The sequence below is a fragment of the Petaurus breviceps genome, unplaced genomic scaffold (assembly GCF_028583685.1).
Source record: "Petaurus breviceps papuanus isolate PSGF00001 unplaced genomic scaffold, PetGlider_PUasm1.0 90702, whole genome shotgun sequence".
NCBI classification, from domain to species: Eukaryota; Metazoa; Chordata; class Mammalia; order Diprotodontia; family Petauridae; genus Petaurus; species Petaurus breviceps.
Window position 1 is genome coordinate 4460711 of NW_027187317.1, and position 16440 is coordinate 4477150.

At 40.4% G+C, this 16440-nt stretch overlaps 1 protein-coding gene across 1 annotated transcript in view; it reads right to left on the minus strand.

Annotated features, from left to right (window-relative positions):
* Window positions 1–16440, minus strand: part of TGFB2 (transforming growth factor beta 2) — a 103830-nt gene that overhangs the window by 26180 nt on the left and 61210 nt on the right. The window contains exon 2 of the mRNA XM_069066018.1: window positions 5247–5410. Coding sequence (XP_068922119.1) covers window positions 5247–5410 — 164 coding nt within the window. The remainder of the gene's footprint in view (window positions 1–5246; window positions 5411–16440) is intronic.

Consider the following 16440-nt stretch of genomic DNA (forward strand, 5'->3'; position numbering starts at 1 on the left):
AGTTATCAGTGTTATCATCATCCTTCTAATCCTGGTTCCCTAACTAAAGTCTTTGTATGACTCTGGGCAAGTGGCTTGACCTCCCTGAGCCTCAGTTTCCTCATCTGTAAAATGAAATGGTTTCACTAGATGATCAATAACTTCCCTTCAGCCCTAAGAGCTATTCTCTGGTTTTAGCAGTACAGTGTTTCCACGAACTGGCTAGATGATGGCTCTGATCCAGTTCTTATGGTATACAGACAAGCTAACTGGCTGCCCCTGAGCTTCCCCTTCTCTAAAATGGTGCCCCTGGCTTGTTTCTGGAATGCTCCTTCAGAAGGGGATTCTCTTTTCCCATTTCCCTTTCCCAAACCCATGTTTCTGGGAGAGATTTAATCACAAATACAGGAGCAACTTAATCAAAGAAAGATGTACTTGAACTTCCAAAGTGGCCAAGAGTTATGATAAATACCATGGGTTCAAAGGCATTCCCAAATCATTGGAGCTTTATCTGATCAAATTCCAATAAAGGTTGCATTTGGCATAAATCTTTAAAAACATTGCTAGGGCTATTCGTAGCTGGCAAAACTTTCTTACTTCGTGTTGTTTTTTTTTTTCTTTCCCTCTGTAAAAAGATTTTATCCCTCTAATATTGTCCCAAATCTTGGTGTGCATTTGAAATCATACTGGGATCAAATAAATGTATGCTCTTAGGTGATGACTTAGTATGGCAGGGAGCAGAAAAAGAAAGGCAGCCCCAGGGTCTTCCCCTTCTCCAGAGTGCTGACAGAGAATACTATAGGAGAGCTGAGAGAGTAGAATCAAAGTCCCAAGGTTCTCTGCCAAACCAAATGCGTCTTTCAAATAGAAGCTTGAACTCCTAAGGTCTCTCTCACAGGGAGGGAGAGACAGCAGTCCTGTGCAATTCTGATTAAACGGTATTATTTAAGTGAGCAACTACTTTGAAGAAAAACATTAAAAGTCATTAGAAATGATATGCTGGTTCTATCCAGGTTCATATTCTAATTATAATGATGGCATGATGGGACATGTGGGAAAACCTTGAACCCAAAGTGTGGGGGGAGGGGAGGGGGAGAAGCATGATGCAACAGAAAGAATGGTAGATTTGGAGTAAAAGGGCCTGAATGTGAGTTTGGGCTCTACTTGTGTGACTTTGGCCAAGTCACTACCATGACTTGGCCTCAGTTTCCTTATCTGAAAAACTGATGCAAAACTGAACTAAGCTGGTCTCTAAGGGCCTTTCCAGTTTGATTCCATAATCCTATGTACCTTAAGGACAACCTCCCCTTAGGAACATGGTACCATGGAAGGAGCATTGAATATAAGAATCACAAGACCTGAGTTTAGAGCTTTACTCTGCTACTTTGGGAAATCATTTAACCTCTCAGGGCTACAATTTCTTCATCTGTAAAATGAGACAGAGATAAGAAAGGTTTGTGGGGGAGAAGAGATTATATGACCTCTAAGGGCCTATTTTAAAAGTTTTTAGATAGTAGATTGAGAAGAGAGGCCAATTAGTCCAACTCCTTTATTTCATACATGAGGAAACAGAGGTTCAGAGAAGTAATGTGAGCTGCCTAAAGTAATTAAGTATCAGGACTGGGATTTGAACCCAGGTTCTTTGACTCCAAATCCCATGTTATTTCCTCTATCTCATGTGGGCCCCTATTCAATCATACTGTATAGTCAGTTTTATGTGTTTACTTTTGTTGTTATTGTTCAGTCATTTTCAGTTGGGTCCAACTCTTCATGACCCCATTTGGAGTTTTCTTGAAAAAGATACTGGAGTAGTTTGCTATTTCCTTCTCCAGCTCATTTTACAGATGAGGAAACTGAGGCAAACAGGGTTCAGTGACTTGCCCAGGATGACACAACCAGTAAGTGTCTGAGGCCAGATTTGAACTCAGGAAGATGTCTTCCTGACTCTGGGCCAGGCACTCTATCCACTGCACCACCTAGCTGCCCTGACATGTTTACTACCATGTGGATAAATCAGCATCTCACTTTCTTTGTCTAAAGCTACCTCCTTTCAGCCTCTATTACGCTACTCTGAGACTTATGGAAAGTATCCATATTTAATCTTTCAAAAACCTGGATCTTATGTGCTTTAGTCATTTCCCTCCCTAGTTTCTGTCTTTTTAGACCACCAATAATTAGATGGTCCAGCAGATAGAACACTGAACTTGAGTCAGGAAGACAAATCTTGCCTTACACACTTAACTAGCTGTACGACCCTGAGCAGGTCACTTGATCCCTGTCTGCCTCATTCTTCATCTGTAAAATGGGGACAATAATAGCACCTCTCTCACAAGGTTGTTATGAAGATCAAATGAGAACACATGCAAAGTGCTTTGTAAACCTTAAAATACTATGTGAACATTAGCTGTCATTGGCATCAAAATGACCTAATCAGGGTAGGTTTGGGAGCCTGTCTTATGATGCCTCCAATGGGGCAAATGGGAATGCATCAGCATTTACGAACAAATAAGGAACACAAGCACCAGCAATGTCTGAGCTCTTCCAAAATAGTTAATCACTCCCAGAGACAGAAAATCATAGAATCTAAGAGTAAAAGGGGTTGGCAGACCATCTAGTGAAACCTCTCACTAGGTACAAAAATCCCCTCTCTGTATAATATCCCTAGGAAGTGGTCATCCAGCCTTTGCTTGAATTCTTCTGGGGATAAGAAACTCATTGGCCCAAAAGACAGTCCATTCTATTCATTTTCTTATTCTCAATTGTTTTATTCACCCTCAATAACTTGAAATAAAGGTTAGGAGTAAAACTGATCTCAACAATCAATACTCATACAGGTCTATGTTTGTCACAGTAATTGTTCATGGCCATATAATGTCATGGAATGTTCACCAGCCTCGGAGCTAGATCTGAGTTCTAATTCTGGGCAAATCAGGTAGTCCTCCTTTCATTTAACTCCATTTTCATCATCTATAAAATGGAAGAGAGAGCAGACAAGCACTAAATAATCTCTGAGGTGTTTACTTTTTCTTCCAAGAGTTTTTGCTGTCTGTTCTAATATCCCTTCTCTTTCTCCTTCCCCAGACAACACTGAGAAAAGAGGGAAGACAAAGATTTATTGAGCCCAGTAAAGATTGTGGGGGAGAGATCAGGATGAATTCATGATTTTTTAATGTTTTCAAAGAAATTAAATTCTATCATTTTCAAGAATGTAGAGTAGGAAAGCATTGCTGGATTTACAAAATGTTGCCAAGTAGAAATCCTTTGGGACCCACTTCACTGAACAGATGAAAACTGTTTTCCAATCAACCATCAATGATGTGAATGTAAATTATTGATAGAAAATAGTTTGTATTCAAATTCTGATAGAATATAAACAGAATCAATCTACTTGACAAACTTTTCTCCCATAGATAAAGTAAAAATGGTGCCCATTTAAATGAACACAGATTACAAGTCATAAGGCAGCCAAATGAGGTTTTATTGCTTAGTAAAATAAATTACCACCCCCCTTTTCTTCATGTTCTATTTTAATGATGAGAGATGATATAGTTTGATGGATAACACAGTGGCCTTGGAGTTGGAAAGACTTGGGTTTGACTCCTGCTTTTCATACCTACAAGCTATGTTCTTTGTCCCTTTGGCCAGTCATTGAACTTTTCTGAAATTCAGTTTCCTCACTGGTAACAGAGGAGTAAGAATAATAATGATGATGATGATGATGGTGCCCTTCCCCCCAGGGTTGTTGTGAGCATTGAATGAGCTCATGCATAGAAAATGCTCCGCCAACTTTGAAGAGCTACATAAATGTCAGCTATTCTTAATTACATCCCCATCATCCCCATCACAGAACACACCTTCTGGAGCAGCTGACCTTCAAGTCTGGCCAGACAGCTTATGGGAGAATAGCTCTCTTACCGCCAATGAAAGACTTCAGCCCTGTTCATTACGTGTCAAAAGGTAGTTTTGTTGAGGACTTTTAATGGTTCCCAATAATAATGCTCATAATCACAATAACGAAATATAATATCCAGTAATGAAGTGGATGTATCCAAATTATATATTTCCTTTTATCAGAAACTTTCTTACCAAAGGAAATGTAGGGATGTATTTCAGGGCATCAGAAGTGGGGGGGGGTGAAGATTTCTATACCTCCATGAGAAAAAGAAAGCCTTCTCCCCTTTCAGTCCACCCCCCTTTCTTCTTTACTTCCTCTCTCTGCCCATTTCCTTTGCCCTTCACCTCCTTGTCTCCTCTTGGTGCCATTTCCCAAACCCCCTCCTCTCTTCCCTCCCCTCCTCATCTCTCTCCCCTACATCTTTCCTCCTTTTTCAGTCCCTTTGCTTTTCCTGTAGAATAGAGGGCAGCATTATATCAGTTTTATATTTGTATCCCCAGCCCCTGAAGGCAGGCATTCCATAAATGCTTGTTGATTGACTGATTGATTGATTCCCTTACAGACCCAGTCACCCCTCTCTATACCCTCCAAGTAGTTTTTATTTCTCTGACTCATGCCCCTTCTGCTTTGGGGACAAGACTATCCCAAAATTAGGGATGATTTTTGGAAGGAATTATATAGCCGTAATGTACTTAAGCCAGAAAACTATCAATCTGTTGTGTCCCCTCAAGAGACTGAATAATACTAATTATGATAAACATAAACACATGGATTGTTGCACCGCTGAAAAAATGCTTTCACTTTGATATTAAGACTCTTTATCTTATCTGATCCTACCAACTACTCTGTAAAGTAGTTAGGGCAGGTAGTATTTTTACCATTTTAAAATTAAGGAAAATAGAACAGAAAGTTCAACTGACTCATAGCTAATAAGCAGCAGAGTTAGAGTTAGGACCCAAGTCTTTTGAAACCCAGACCACTGTTCTTTCTATAGAAACATGTGACTTCAGCATGAAAAAGCTCTTTACCCAGAATATTCATTAACGAGGCATCTCTGTCATGATCTGATTATACATTAGACCATCCAGTCCAAACCTCTCATTTGACAGAGGAGAAAAACAGTGACTTGGCCAATGTCACACAGGCAGTAAGTATTATTTCTTTTTATATTTTTAAGTGTTATTTCTGGGATTTGAACTCAGATCTTTTGACTCCAAAGTCTACTGTACCATGCAGCTTCCCAATACTAGGGTATAAAACACTCATGTATTATGTAGTTGATATGATGGCCAAACTGGATGAAAAAGCCAAAGCTGTAGAAAGAATTCTCTCATTAGGTTACAAATCATTCCAACTATCCTAGACAATTTACCTGATAAAGCTCGATCCTTTGCTCAGACACCCGGGCCTTGGGATTCTGCAGCCGAAAGACCCTGAACTCTGCCTTCACCAAGTTGGAAGCATTCTTCTCCATCGCTGAGACATCAAATCTGACAATTCTAAAGTAGGGCCTGTACAAAGTGGGCGGGATGGCATCTGTAAAGAGTTAAGAAAGTCACTGAGAATGATAAAATTCATTGTTCTTCCCAAAAGACCACAGTACAAGATAGCCCTAGAGACGCCATAAGGAAAATATCTGCAGCCTGGTTTGGGTTCCAATTGCCAATTTAATACCATTAACGACTTAACCAGGAAAAATAAGCATGTGCATTTGATTATGGGAATAACAGATTAATAGAGATTAACAAACCATTTTGAACTCTGTTTGAGGGCATGCAGTTTAACCCTGTCCTTTGAAAGCTGAAAGAATGGTGGAAAATCCTAGACACTTATGAACTGGAACAAGTGCGCCAGGGTTGATGGCTGGCGATGCCTGTCAGGCCTGCATACACTTTAATTGGACGTGCCAAGAAAATAGCTCGTAATGGCAAGCAGTTTGCCCTGTGTATTTTTTTTCCTTGAAAGTTTGGCATCAAAATGTTCAACATTATCCAGGCCCGCATATTGCATCTTTTTCTGGTTTCAGTATTTTGGTCTTTTCTCAAACACACACACACACACATACACGATGAGAATCCTAGCATTAGAAAGCTGCCTGGGATGATGAGAAGTCAAGTAATTTACCTAAAGTAATACAGCCAGGACGTGTCCACTTTGGGACTTGAGCCCAAGACTTGCTGACTCCTAGGTCAGCTCTGCAACAGCTATCCCATCTTTTACCCTTTCCATCTCCAACCTAGGATTCCGTGGGTGATATTCCCTGATATCTTCTGAGACATACTCCCTCTTTCTATAAAACCTCACTTGAAACTCAGGTTCTGTTTTCCCTATGAACTCTACCTGGCTCCTATTATTTCATTATTTTGCATCCATTAAGCAATTATAAACATAGTTTGCAAGATATTCATTTAGACTCAATTTTAGGTATAGTGTCCAGTTTCAAACAAGACAAAACCTTTCTATTCTTTTCAGCCCCCATTTGGAGAATTATTTTCACTTTGGTGAACATTTTTGGAATATCGATAATCTGGCCAGTGTCCAGAGAAATCACTTTGTGGCCTATTCAGTCTGAGATTACAGGTTCTCTTACAGGTATTACAGGTAAGACTACAGGTTCTCTTTAAGGAAGAGGTAATAGATTCTCTTTTTGTAACTCCTATAATGTACATATACCAATACTCTGTAAATAATGGGAACTCAGTAGATGTTGACTTCCTTCTTAAACTTTTGAACATGCATGAATTCCCCAAAAGATCCTGCACCTTAATTTCTTGTGGTCTTAGATCTCCTCATTAGCAAAATGGAGATAAAAATACTTATATTTATTATCACAGCTAAGTGGCTCAGTGAAAAGAGTACTGGGGCTAGAGTTAGAAAGATTCAACTTCCTGAATTCAAATCCAGTCAGAGACACTTACTAGCTGTATCACCCTGGGCAAGTCACTTAACCCTGTCGGCCTCAGTTTCCTCATTTATAAAATGAGCTGGAGAAGGAAATGGCAAACCACTCCAGTATCTTCACTACGAAAACCCCAAATGAGGTTACAAAGAGTCAGGCATGACTGAAAAATGACAATAACAACAAAATATTTATTATATACTAACCAACTTCACAAGGTTTCTCTGTAAGGAAGTGAGGAAAAGTACTTTGTAAAACTGAAGCACAGGGGTGGTTAGGTGGTACAGTGAACAGAGCACCAGCCCTGGAATTAGGAGGATCTGAGTTCAAATCCAGACCTCAGACACTTAACACTAGACGTGTGACTTTGGCCAAGTCACTTAACCCCAATTGCCCTGCCTTCTCCCCTGCAAAACAAAATAAAACAAAACAGAACAGAACAAAAACTGAAGCACAAGAGAAGGCAGTTAGGTGGCACAGTGGATAGAGTGTCTGACCTGGGGTCAGGAAGATTCCTCTCCCTGAGTTCAAATTTGGCCTCATACACTTACTAGCTGTGTGGCCCTGGGCAAGTCACTTAATCCTCTTTGCCTCAGTTTCTTCATCTATAAAAAGAACTGGAGAAGGAAGTGGTAAACCACTCAAATATCTTTGCCAAGAAACCCCCAGATGAGGTCATGAAGAGTCAGACACGACTGAAAGCAAGCATGGCATAGCAGATGGAGGGTCAGCCTTAGGAAGCCCTGGGTCCAAGTTCTACCACTAAAACATAGTGGCTATGTGACCTTGGACAAGTCACTTGAATTCTTAGGGCCCCCTGACAACTTTCTGAATAACAGCTGATTTGCACCAGTTTCCCAACTGGAAGCTCAACATACCCATGGAATCACAGCATGAATCAGTAAATAACCATTTACTTGATTATATAGGAAACTCTGTGAGGTCAGAGAGGTGTCATAAGGAAATCCATTCTACCAATGCAGACTGGAATCTGTTCTGCAACTTAAGAGTCTAAGCCAGTTGCCCAAGGCACTGAAAAGTTAAGTAATTTTTCCAGCCACCCAGCTACTTTGTATTAGAAGCAAATCTTCAACTTCAGGCTTCCAGATACAGAGTAGGTAGGTCTCTTATTTCCTATTCTACTCACTGCTGTCTCTCAAGTAGTTAGAAAGGGAGGGGGGAGGATATGTGTGCGGGGGAGAGGGGTAAGTGTAGATAGATAGGGATAGATGAGAGACAGAGAGAGACAGAGACAGAGAAGTAGGTGGTTAAGTAGAAAGATGGGTAGATAGGGATGGATAAGTAGATAGAAAGAGGCAGAAGTATATAAATAGGGATAGATAAGGAGAGAGGTTGATTGGCAAGGATAGATAAGTGGACCAGCAGACATACAGGTAGATAGACAGATAGATAGACAGACAGACAGGCAGACAGGCAGACAGACAGACAGGCAGACAGACAGGCAGACAGACAGACAGACAGACAGACAGACAGACAGACAGACAGATAGATAGATAGATAGATGGATGGATGGATGGATAGATAGACAGACAGACAGACATTTGTCTTGTGACTTGAAGAACTTAATCTGATACATGTGAGTGCTCTCTCTCTCTCTCTCTCTCTCTCTCTCTCTCTCTCTCTCTCTCTCTCTCTCATTCTTTCTATCTATCTATCTATCATCCTGGGCAGCCACAGCACACAGTGGACAGAGAGCTGGACCTGGAGTCTGAAGACATGAATTCAAATGTGGCCTCAGACGTTTAATAGCTGCATAACCCTAGGTGAGTCATTTAACAACCTCTGTTTGCCTCAGTCTCCTCATCTGTGAAATGGGGACAATCAATGGCATCTACCTCACAGCCTTGTTTTGAGGATCAAATGAGATAATTAAGCACTACACAAAGACTTAGAGTATGACATAAATGCACACTGCTCCATTGTTACTATAGTTATTGCTGATATTGTTGTTTCTATGCTACTTCACATCAGGATGTCCCGAGTCATATATTAGTATATGTAAGAGTAGATATTTCTATGTTAGTTCACATTTTACAAACATTATTTCATTTGATTCTCACAACAACCCTATGAAGTATATGCTTTAATTATTCCCATTTTATAGATGAGGAAAGTGAGGTTTAAAGACCTTAAGTAACTCTCAGAGGGGTCAGGCAGCTAGTGAGTGACTCCTGCAGCATTCTAAAGGCCTCCTACTTTTATTACTGACAAGACCTCTCCCCCTGGCAGTACCCAGATCCAGGTGACCAGGTAACACTTGTCCTTCTTGTCTCTTCCCCTCCCCCAAACCCCCCCCCCACACACACACACACATTCTGTTGCTCTGCCTATGTCCCAACCATGCCAGCTCAGGCAAGGAGGAGGCCATGAGGACAGGCAAGCAGCCAGAGACAAGGCAGTGCAGTGCCTCGGGACATATGTGACATATCATATAGGCTCTCTAAAGTTTGTTTGAGAAACTGTCCCCTAGTGAACAGCAGCCTTTATTGTGCAGTGTGGGGCCTCTCACTATTAGCTAGCAGGAGCTGCAAGCATTCTTTGAAAGAGCATCTTTAAGGAGTGGAACTAATTTAATATGTTTCCTGTTGTCAGGAAAAGTAAACAAGTCTTGTCTTTTATTCCCCCCACCCCCCTTCTTCTCTCAATGGAACCTTACTGGCCAGCAGCACATGGACAAACACAATCCTTCTCCTACACCCATCCCTACCCCACACACCATAAGCTTCTATCTTCTCCTTCCATCAAGGTTTGTAAATAAAAGCTCTGCAGATTTATTTTTATTCTCTTTTGTGTTTATTAAACTTTAGAGGGTTTTTCTTTTCCTTTCTGGTCTTCTGCCCACACTCTCTCTTATTATGGCTGCCTGGGAGCAGCAGGTCAATTTTTTTTTCTCCCTCTTTCTAAGCAAATCACCCAAATGGCCTGTCTTGGGCTTTGGAGCTTTTGAAGCCCTTATATGCAAATATTTACAGGAGTAGCTTGATTGTTATTAAGTGCAGTTGTTATGTTCTCTATACACTGGCAAAGGGCCCTCTCCCCCTCTGGCTATTATAACCATTTAGCCTTGTTTATATTATAACTCCCTGATAACACAAACCCAGATTTCTTCCCACCCCCTACCCCTTTATTTTATGAGTAGAAGCAGTTTATACATAAGGTGGAAAGACTGCTGTGCGGCCCTGCCAGAGGCTAGCAGCTCCCTGCTTGGGTCCTGTTGCAGTGGTGGGATGCACATGCTGAGACAACAGTCAACCTACCCTCCAGCCCAGTTCCAGGCTCAGAGCACAGTGGGGACTCAATAAATATTGTTGACTGAATGACTGTCTACCACTTTCAACATTTTGGTTGCTGTTTTCCCCTGCTGTCATTTGCTATAGGGTCAGAAGCCCCCTGCCTGTCTGAAGAACTTGAACAACCTGATGTCTCAAGGTTGGAAAAAAAAATTTTTTTAAACCCTCTCAGCTAATTGCTTTTGGCCCACTTCTTTGACCCTGCCCTAACCCTCTGGAAAGCTTTCTGGATGCTCCGTGCGGGAGGACCAAAACAGGCCTGTCAGGACACTGCTGGGACTTCTGAGGCCCACTCCCCCTGCTCAGGGGCCCAGATGGGCAGGGTAGGGATTTAATGACTTGAGCATCACTCATCCACCCAGCAAGACTTGGAGGGATGAAGATTTTTCCTCTGCCTTTCTCCAAGAACTAGTTTTTTTCCCCTTCTGGAATGAGAACTCTCCATACTGTTCTATACAGCTCTATGCTCAGGTCCTTTCTGATCACAAGTCACCAGGTTCTTGGCCCTAACCTTTGCTAGTACCTGCACTTAATACTCTCCTCACTCCAGTCAAACAAATATTCCCTCAGTCCTTTTAAAATTTCTCTTTCGACCCTTAATTCTGCTTCTTTTGCCACCAGTAAGCCCCTAATAGCCCCTAACCTCCCACATTCCCTTCCTAGATACAAAACAGTAGGTAGTCAATGGTCAGTGTTCAGGAATGCAACTGGTGTGACTTGTGTTGGGTGGTATTAAAAAAAAACTAGAATAATTCTTCCTTATTCAAACACTGATTTCCAGATTCAGGCTTTGTGAAACAAGATGAAGAAACAGGTGGGAACCCAAATTGTCTTAATAATAGTCAGAGGGAATTCAAGGAAATTTTATTCAACAATTATTAAGTATATTAATTAAATAAGTATATTAAGAAACAGGTGGGCTTCTTCATGGTCTTCTAAATGGTCATAATAGTCAGAGGGAATTCAAGGAAATTTTATTCAACAATGATTAAGTACTAACTGTTTACAGAGCACTCTGTTAGTTGATGGGATGATATAAACTTAAGAAAAGACATGCCTCTTTCTCTGAAGCAGTTTAGAGTTTAGTAGGAATGGTTACCAGGATAATTGCAGACTTTGCATAATACTGCCTCAACTGAGGTTATTTCCTATTATGTTAAAAATGACATACTGCTCCTTCCTTCCTCCCACTTGGCTCCCTACTTCCTTTCCTGCCAACACTTCTTCAGCCATTGTTTTGCTTTGTATTAGGCTTTCATGGAACCAGTTCACATTGATAGACAAGGTATGGCTGTTTCAGGAGCAAAATACCTGTACTTAGAAACAATCAATCCAGTCCTGCTATCATATACAGTCTCACTTGCTTAAAGTTCACAACAGTTTACCATAGACTGTCTCATTTACTCTTTTCATGTGGGTATATGTAGGTCTTGCCCAGCCTAAATGTCTTATACTTGTGACTCAGTGACCTCATCTTACTGGGTTCAAATCTGGTCTCAGACACTTACTAGCTGTGTGACCCTGGGTAAATTATTTAACCCTGTTTGCCTCAGTTTCCTTATCTGTGAAATGAGCTGGAGAAGGAAAAGGCTCCAAACCACTCCAGTGTCTCTGCCAAGAAAACCCCAAATGAGGTCACAAAGTGGGGCAGCTAGGTGAATAGAGCACTGGCCCTGGAGTCAGGAGGACCTGAGTTCAAATCTAACCTCAGACACTTAACACTTACTAGCCGTGTGACCTTGGGCAAGTCACTTAACCCCAACTGCCCTGCCTTCCCCCCCTCCAAAAAGCAAAAACAAATAAAGAAACAAAAAAAGAGTTAGACGTTGCTGAAATGACTGAACAACAAGAGAATAGAAGGATATGAAAAAGAAGAGAACTGTGGCCCCACTGGAGTTAGTTCTATAGTAAGTAATAAGATATTCCCACAGACAGTAAACCTGGGAATTCTGAACAACCAGAAGTATGATGTAGTAAAAGGAACAACTGGACCTGGAGTCAGGGGCTCTGGGTTCAGATACTGGCTCTGCCACTTGTTACTTCTATGACCCTAGTTCATAAAGCACCTCAATTCTCTGGGCCTTAGTCCCTCATCTGTAAAATGAAGGGATTGCTTTAGATGACCCTTCCTGATTTCAATCTATGGCCCTATTTTTCTAATATGATCTATACAATACGGAAGATAATAATAATAGCATTTTGCAGCATTTTAACTTTTATAAGGCACTTTGCAAATATTATCTCATTTGATCCCCCCAAAGGTTATTTTTTATTATTGGAAGGTTATGTTTATTATGTATTATATATAATAATATTATACATAATATATAATATTTATAAATATATTTTATATTTGTTATATATTTTATTATAATGGAAGGCCATTATTATTATTGATCCTTTTTTTACATGTGAAAAAACTGAGATAATAGAAGTTAAGTGACTTGCCCAGGGCCACACAGCTAGGAAGTATCTAAGATCTGGTTTCAAGTCAGGTTTTCCTGACTCCAGGTCCAGCACTCTAGCCACTGTAGCACCTGGATGCACAGTCTCTAAGAGTCTCCAAATCTCATTAATGGCTCCAAAGCTTCAAATACACAGTGACTGATGAGGGGTACTCATCCCCTTATACCATAGAACTGGCATGTCTACCGCACTACTAAGTATTCTGATTTCCTGCACCAGGTATCCAGGTGAGCCTGTGAACACTTACCACTAACCACTATCTACTTTTGCCAAATAAGTTCATCAGAAAAATAACAACAATGATAACAATTGACAGGCATGTTTGTGTGTATATATATATATGTATATATATAATACATACATATACACACAGTGCTTAAAAGTTTACAATGTATTTAACAGGTTCTTATTTGTGCCTCACGACAATATTGTGAAATATTATCAAATACTAGAATGTGTGTTTATATGTGTGTATGCATATAAAATACACACATATACACATATACATACATATATACATATACATAAAGATATGTATGTGTATATAGTGATGCTAAAGTTCCAGGGAAGAAGGTGAATGACTTTTTAAATCTCTTCTTGCAATTGAAGATTTAAGACAAGGTAGACAGATCTAAAAATGGTGGTTGTTTTTTTGAATCCTTACCTTTTAATACGTTACTTTTTGAGATATTCCTAACAACCCTATGAGGCAAGTTCTATATTTCTATCCCCCTTTTACACGTGAGGAAATGGAGGTTCAATAAAGTTAAGCAACTCAACAAAGTTCACAAAGCTAATATGTCAACATTCACATTCAGATTTTGTGATTCAAAGTCCAGGGCATTTTCTAGACTATAGGAATTTCTCTATGTTATGGGAAGTAAATGTGTGATCCTGGACAAGTCTCAACTTCTAAATGCCCCAGGTACCTTTCCAAGAGTAGAAGTGTCAGAGCAGGTACTGATATGCATTGATAGGATCAGTTTCCTCACTAGGAATTCCTTACACCAATGAAATCATGTTTAAAAAAACCCAACATATACATTTATAAATATGTGTATGTGTGTGTGTATATATGCACAATGTGTATCTATATGTGTGTATGTATAAATAGATGTATGTATTATGTACACTGCAAATATATGTCTGTATACATATATGCAGTAGACACATGTGTACATGTATGTCTGTATAAATATATACATGCGTGGGTTTGTGTGTATATATGTGAATGCATGTGCTTCAACAACGCCTTTTCAGGAAGTGTACAAACACAGGCCCCAACAGAACAAGTGGAAAACTCACAGGATTCAAAACAGCCAGAAGGCAATGGATGAGCTCAAAAACAACATTCCTGATCATGGCATTTCCCCTGTCATCCAAACGTGGTGCTAAAGATGAAGGTTTGATATTTCTGGCATAGGGTTTGTGACTCCAGAGGATCCGGTTCCTAGTGAGGGAAGAAGTGCACCTCATGTGGACCAGGTAGCCCATGTCTGACCTAGGAGAATGTAAGGGCCCTGAGGGTAAGGCTTATTTGGGTTTATCTTTGCATCTCTGGTGCATAGCTCAGGGTCTGGCACCAGGTAAGTGCTTAATGAATGGTTACTGAATGGGAGAAAAAAAACAACTTGTCAAACTGACCAAAGGGAATTTATGCTTGAAATGGAAATTGAAAATACATGGAGAGTGTGGATAATAAATACAATTAAACTGAAGTTTTAACACAAGACTGGTGATAGGTCTGGAAACCATGAAATAAAAGGAATGGCTCTAGGAACTGGAGAAATGATTTACCACTATTTTTCTGGAAACCAAATAAACAAATAAAATTTCTATACCTCCAATTTATCTTCTGTTCATCTCTTATTAAAAGCATAAACAGAATTTTTCATTCTCTCCCCTTGTCTTTGCCTCCTTTTTTCAATACTGTTCCTCTTTTCTTCCATATACTTGCCCTCATATCCAAATTCCCCAACAGCATATTCCCCCACAATATAGCAAAAGACTCTCTCCCATTGAAGCACTCTATAAGAAAACAGATTGAGCAAGAAAGGGTTAAACTTATAGCCAATGTCATGTGAAGGAAAAGCTATGACCAGGTGAATCCAGGTTTTTTACTCTCCCAAGACATTCTCTCATCTACTGATCTACTGAGCTCTGTCTTTCTAGTCCTATTCTATGAGTCAGAACCATGTGGTTTTCCCTGCTACTCTTACCTTGGTCTTTTGGACTCCTGTGTTTCTGACCTTCATTCTGGTAGTCATGTAAGATTCTGTTCCTTTGAACATTTGGGCAGCCTGGTGGTACAGGGCAGAGAGCAATAAACCTGGAGTCTGGAAGATTTCAGCTCAAACACTTTACTAGCTATGTGACCCTGATCAAGTCACTAAACCTATTTGCCTCAGTTTCCTTGACTGTAAAATGGGGATAATAATAAAAGCACCTACCTTCCTGGGGTGGTTGGTGAGGATCAAATGAGTTAATATATGTAAAGCATTTTTCAAACTATATAGTGCCATATAAAGGCTACCTATTATTTTTATTATTACTAAACTATGCCCAGAATTTGAATTAACTACCACAATGGCTTATTAGGAAGGAGAGGCAGTGTGTTATAGGGAAAAGAACACTAGATTCAGAGTGAGAAAACCTAAGTTTGAATCCTTCTTTCATTGCAACATGAGTTCGGGTACCTACTCTGTAGATGAGGTGGTTTGTACTAGGTGGCCTCTAAGGTTCCTTATAGCTCTTAATCTGTCATTCTATGAGGTTTCCCTTAACATCTTATATCCTAAAATGCTTTCATTACACAAGGGAAAAAAATATGCATGGTCCTCACACTGAAATGCTCATCCCATTGTGACTTCTTCACATAGGCTCCTTACCCTGGCTGACATCCTCTTTGGGTAATACAAGGACACCTTTAAGAAATAGCATAAATGTCATCCAAAAAGCTTTGGACTGTAGGAAAGGCCATGGAGGGCTTCCTTCACCTGAAAGATGTTTCATTTTGCATCCAACAATATTTAAAGAGGCCTTTTCTAAGATCCTTCCATGAGGCCCCAAATTTTTAATTTATATATTTGCATACTAATCCAACAAACCCAAGAAAATGAACCCATTGAATTGAGGACACATATATACATAAAAAAATCTTCTGTCAGTTTGGGTCCTTACAAGGTAATTAGTGACCTCAGCATAAAAGCAATTAAGAAGTGGTTTCAGTTCACTCTGTGTTGTACTCCTGTCAGTGCCTTTTGGAGATTTTTGAGACTCCCTGTCAAACTTCCCAGACCTTCTTACCCCAGTTCCAGTCCTCAGGGTGGCCATCTGTGTCTCTCATCCAGAGCCCTCCTGATATAAGTAGTACAGCACTGATATTCATCTTTCCATAAACTGCTGAACTCTCCCTGCGGCTCTCTAGGGATTGGCATGGACTTCTGACATGCCTCAGGGGAGTGGCAACTTCTCACTCCTGACCTCCACCGCCTCTGAGGAAGTAGTTTGGGGTTCATTAGGAGCCCGCTGGAGGGAGGAAAATGAAGCTGCTCATGTAGCGGTCAGGGAGTGCAATCACCTCAACCTCTGCCTATGTTTGCACAAACACAGCCAGCAAGAAAGCAAGACAATTGTGTTTTGGGGTTTTCTGAAATTTGTCTTGGCACGCTGGGTATGGGTTTGATTTCACTACCACATCCCAAGCTGTGCTGACATTCAAGTCACAGTGATTTAACACAAAATGACTGAGAAATAAACAGTGTATCAACAGTGGTTTCTGTTTGCTGCTTGGACCATCCTTCCCTGTTAAATGTAATACAGCAGTACAGCATCTGTAATTTAAGGCGTGAGCCTCCAAGGCTGGGAATGTGTCAAACTCGACAATGCGT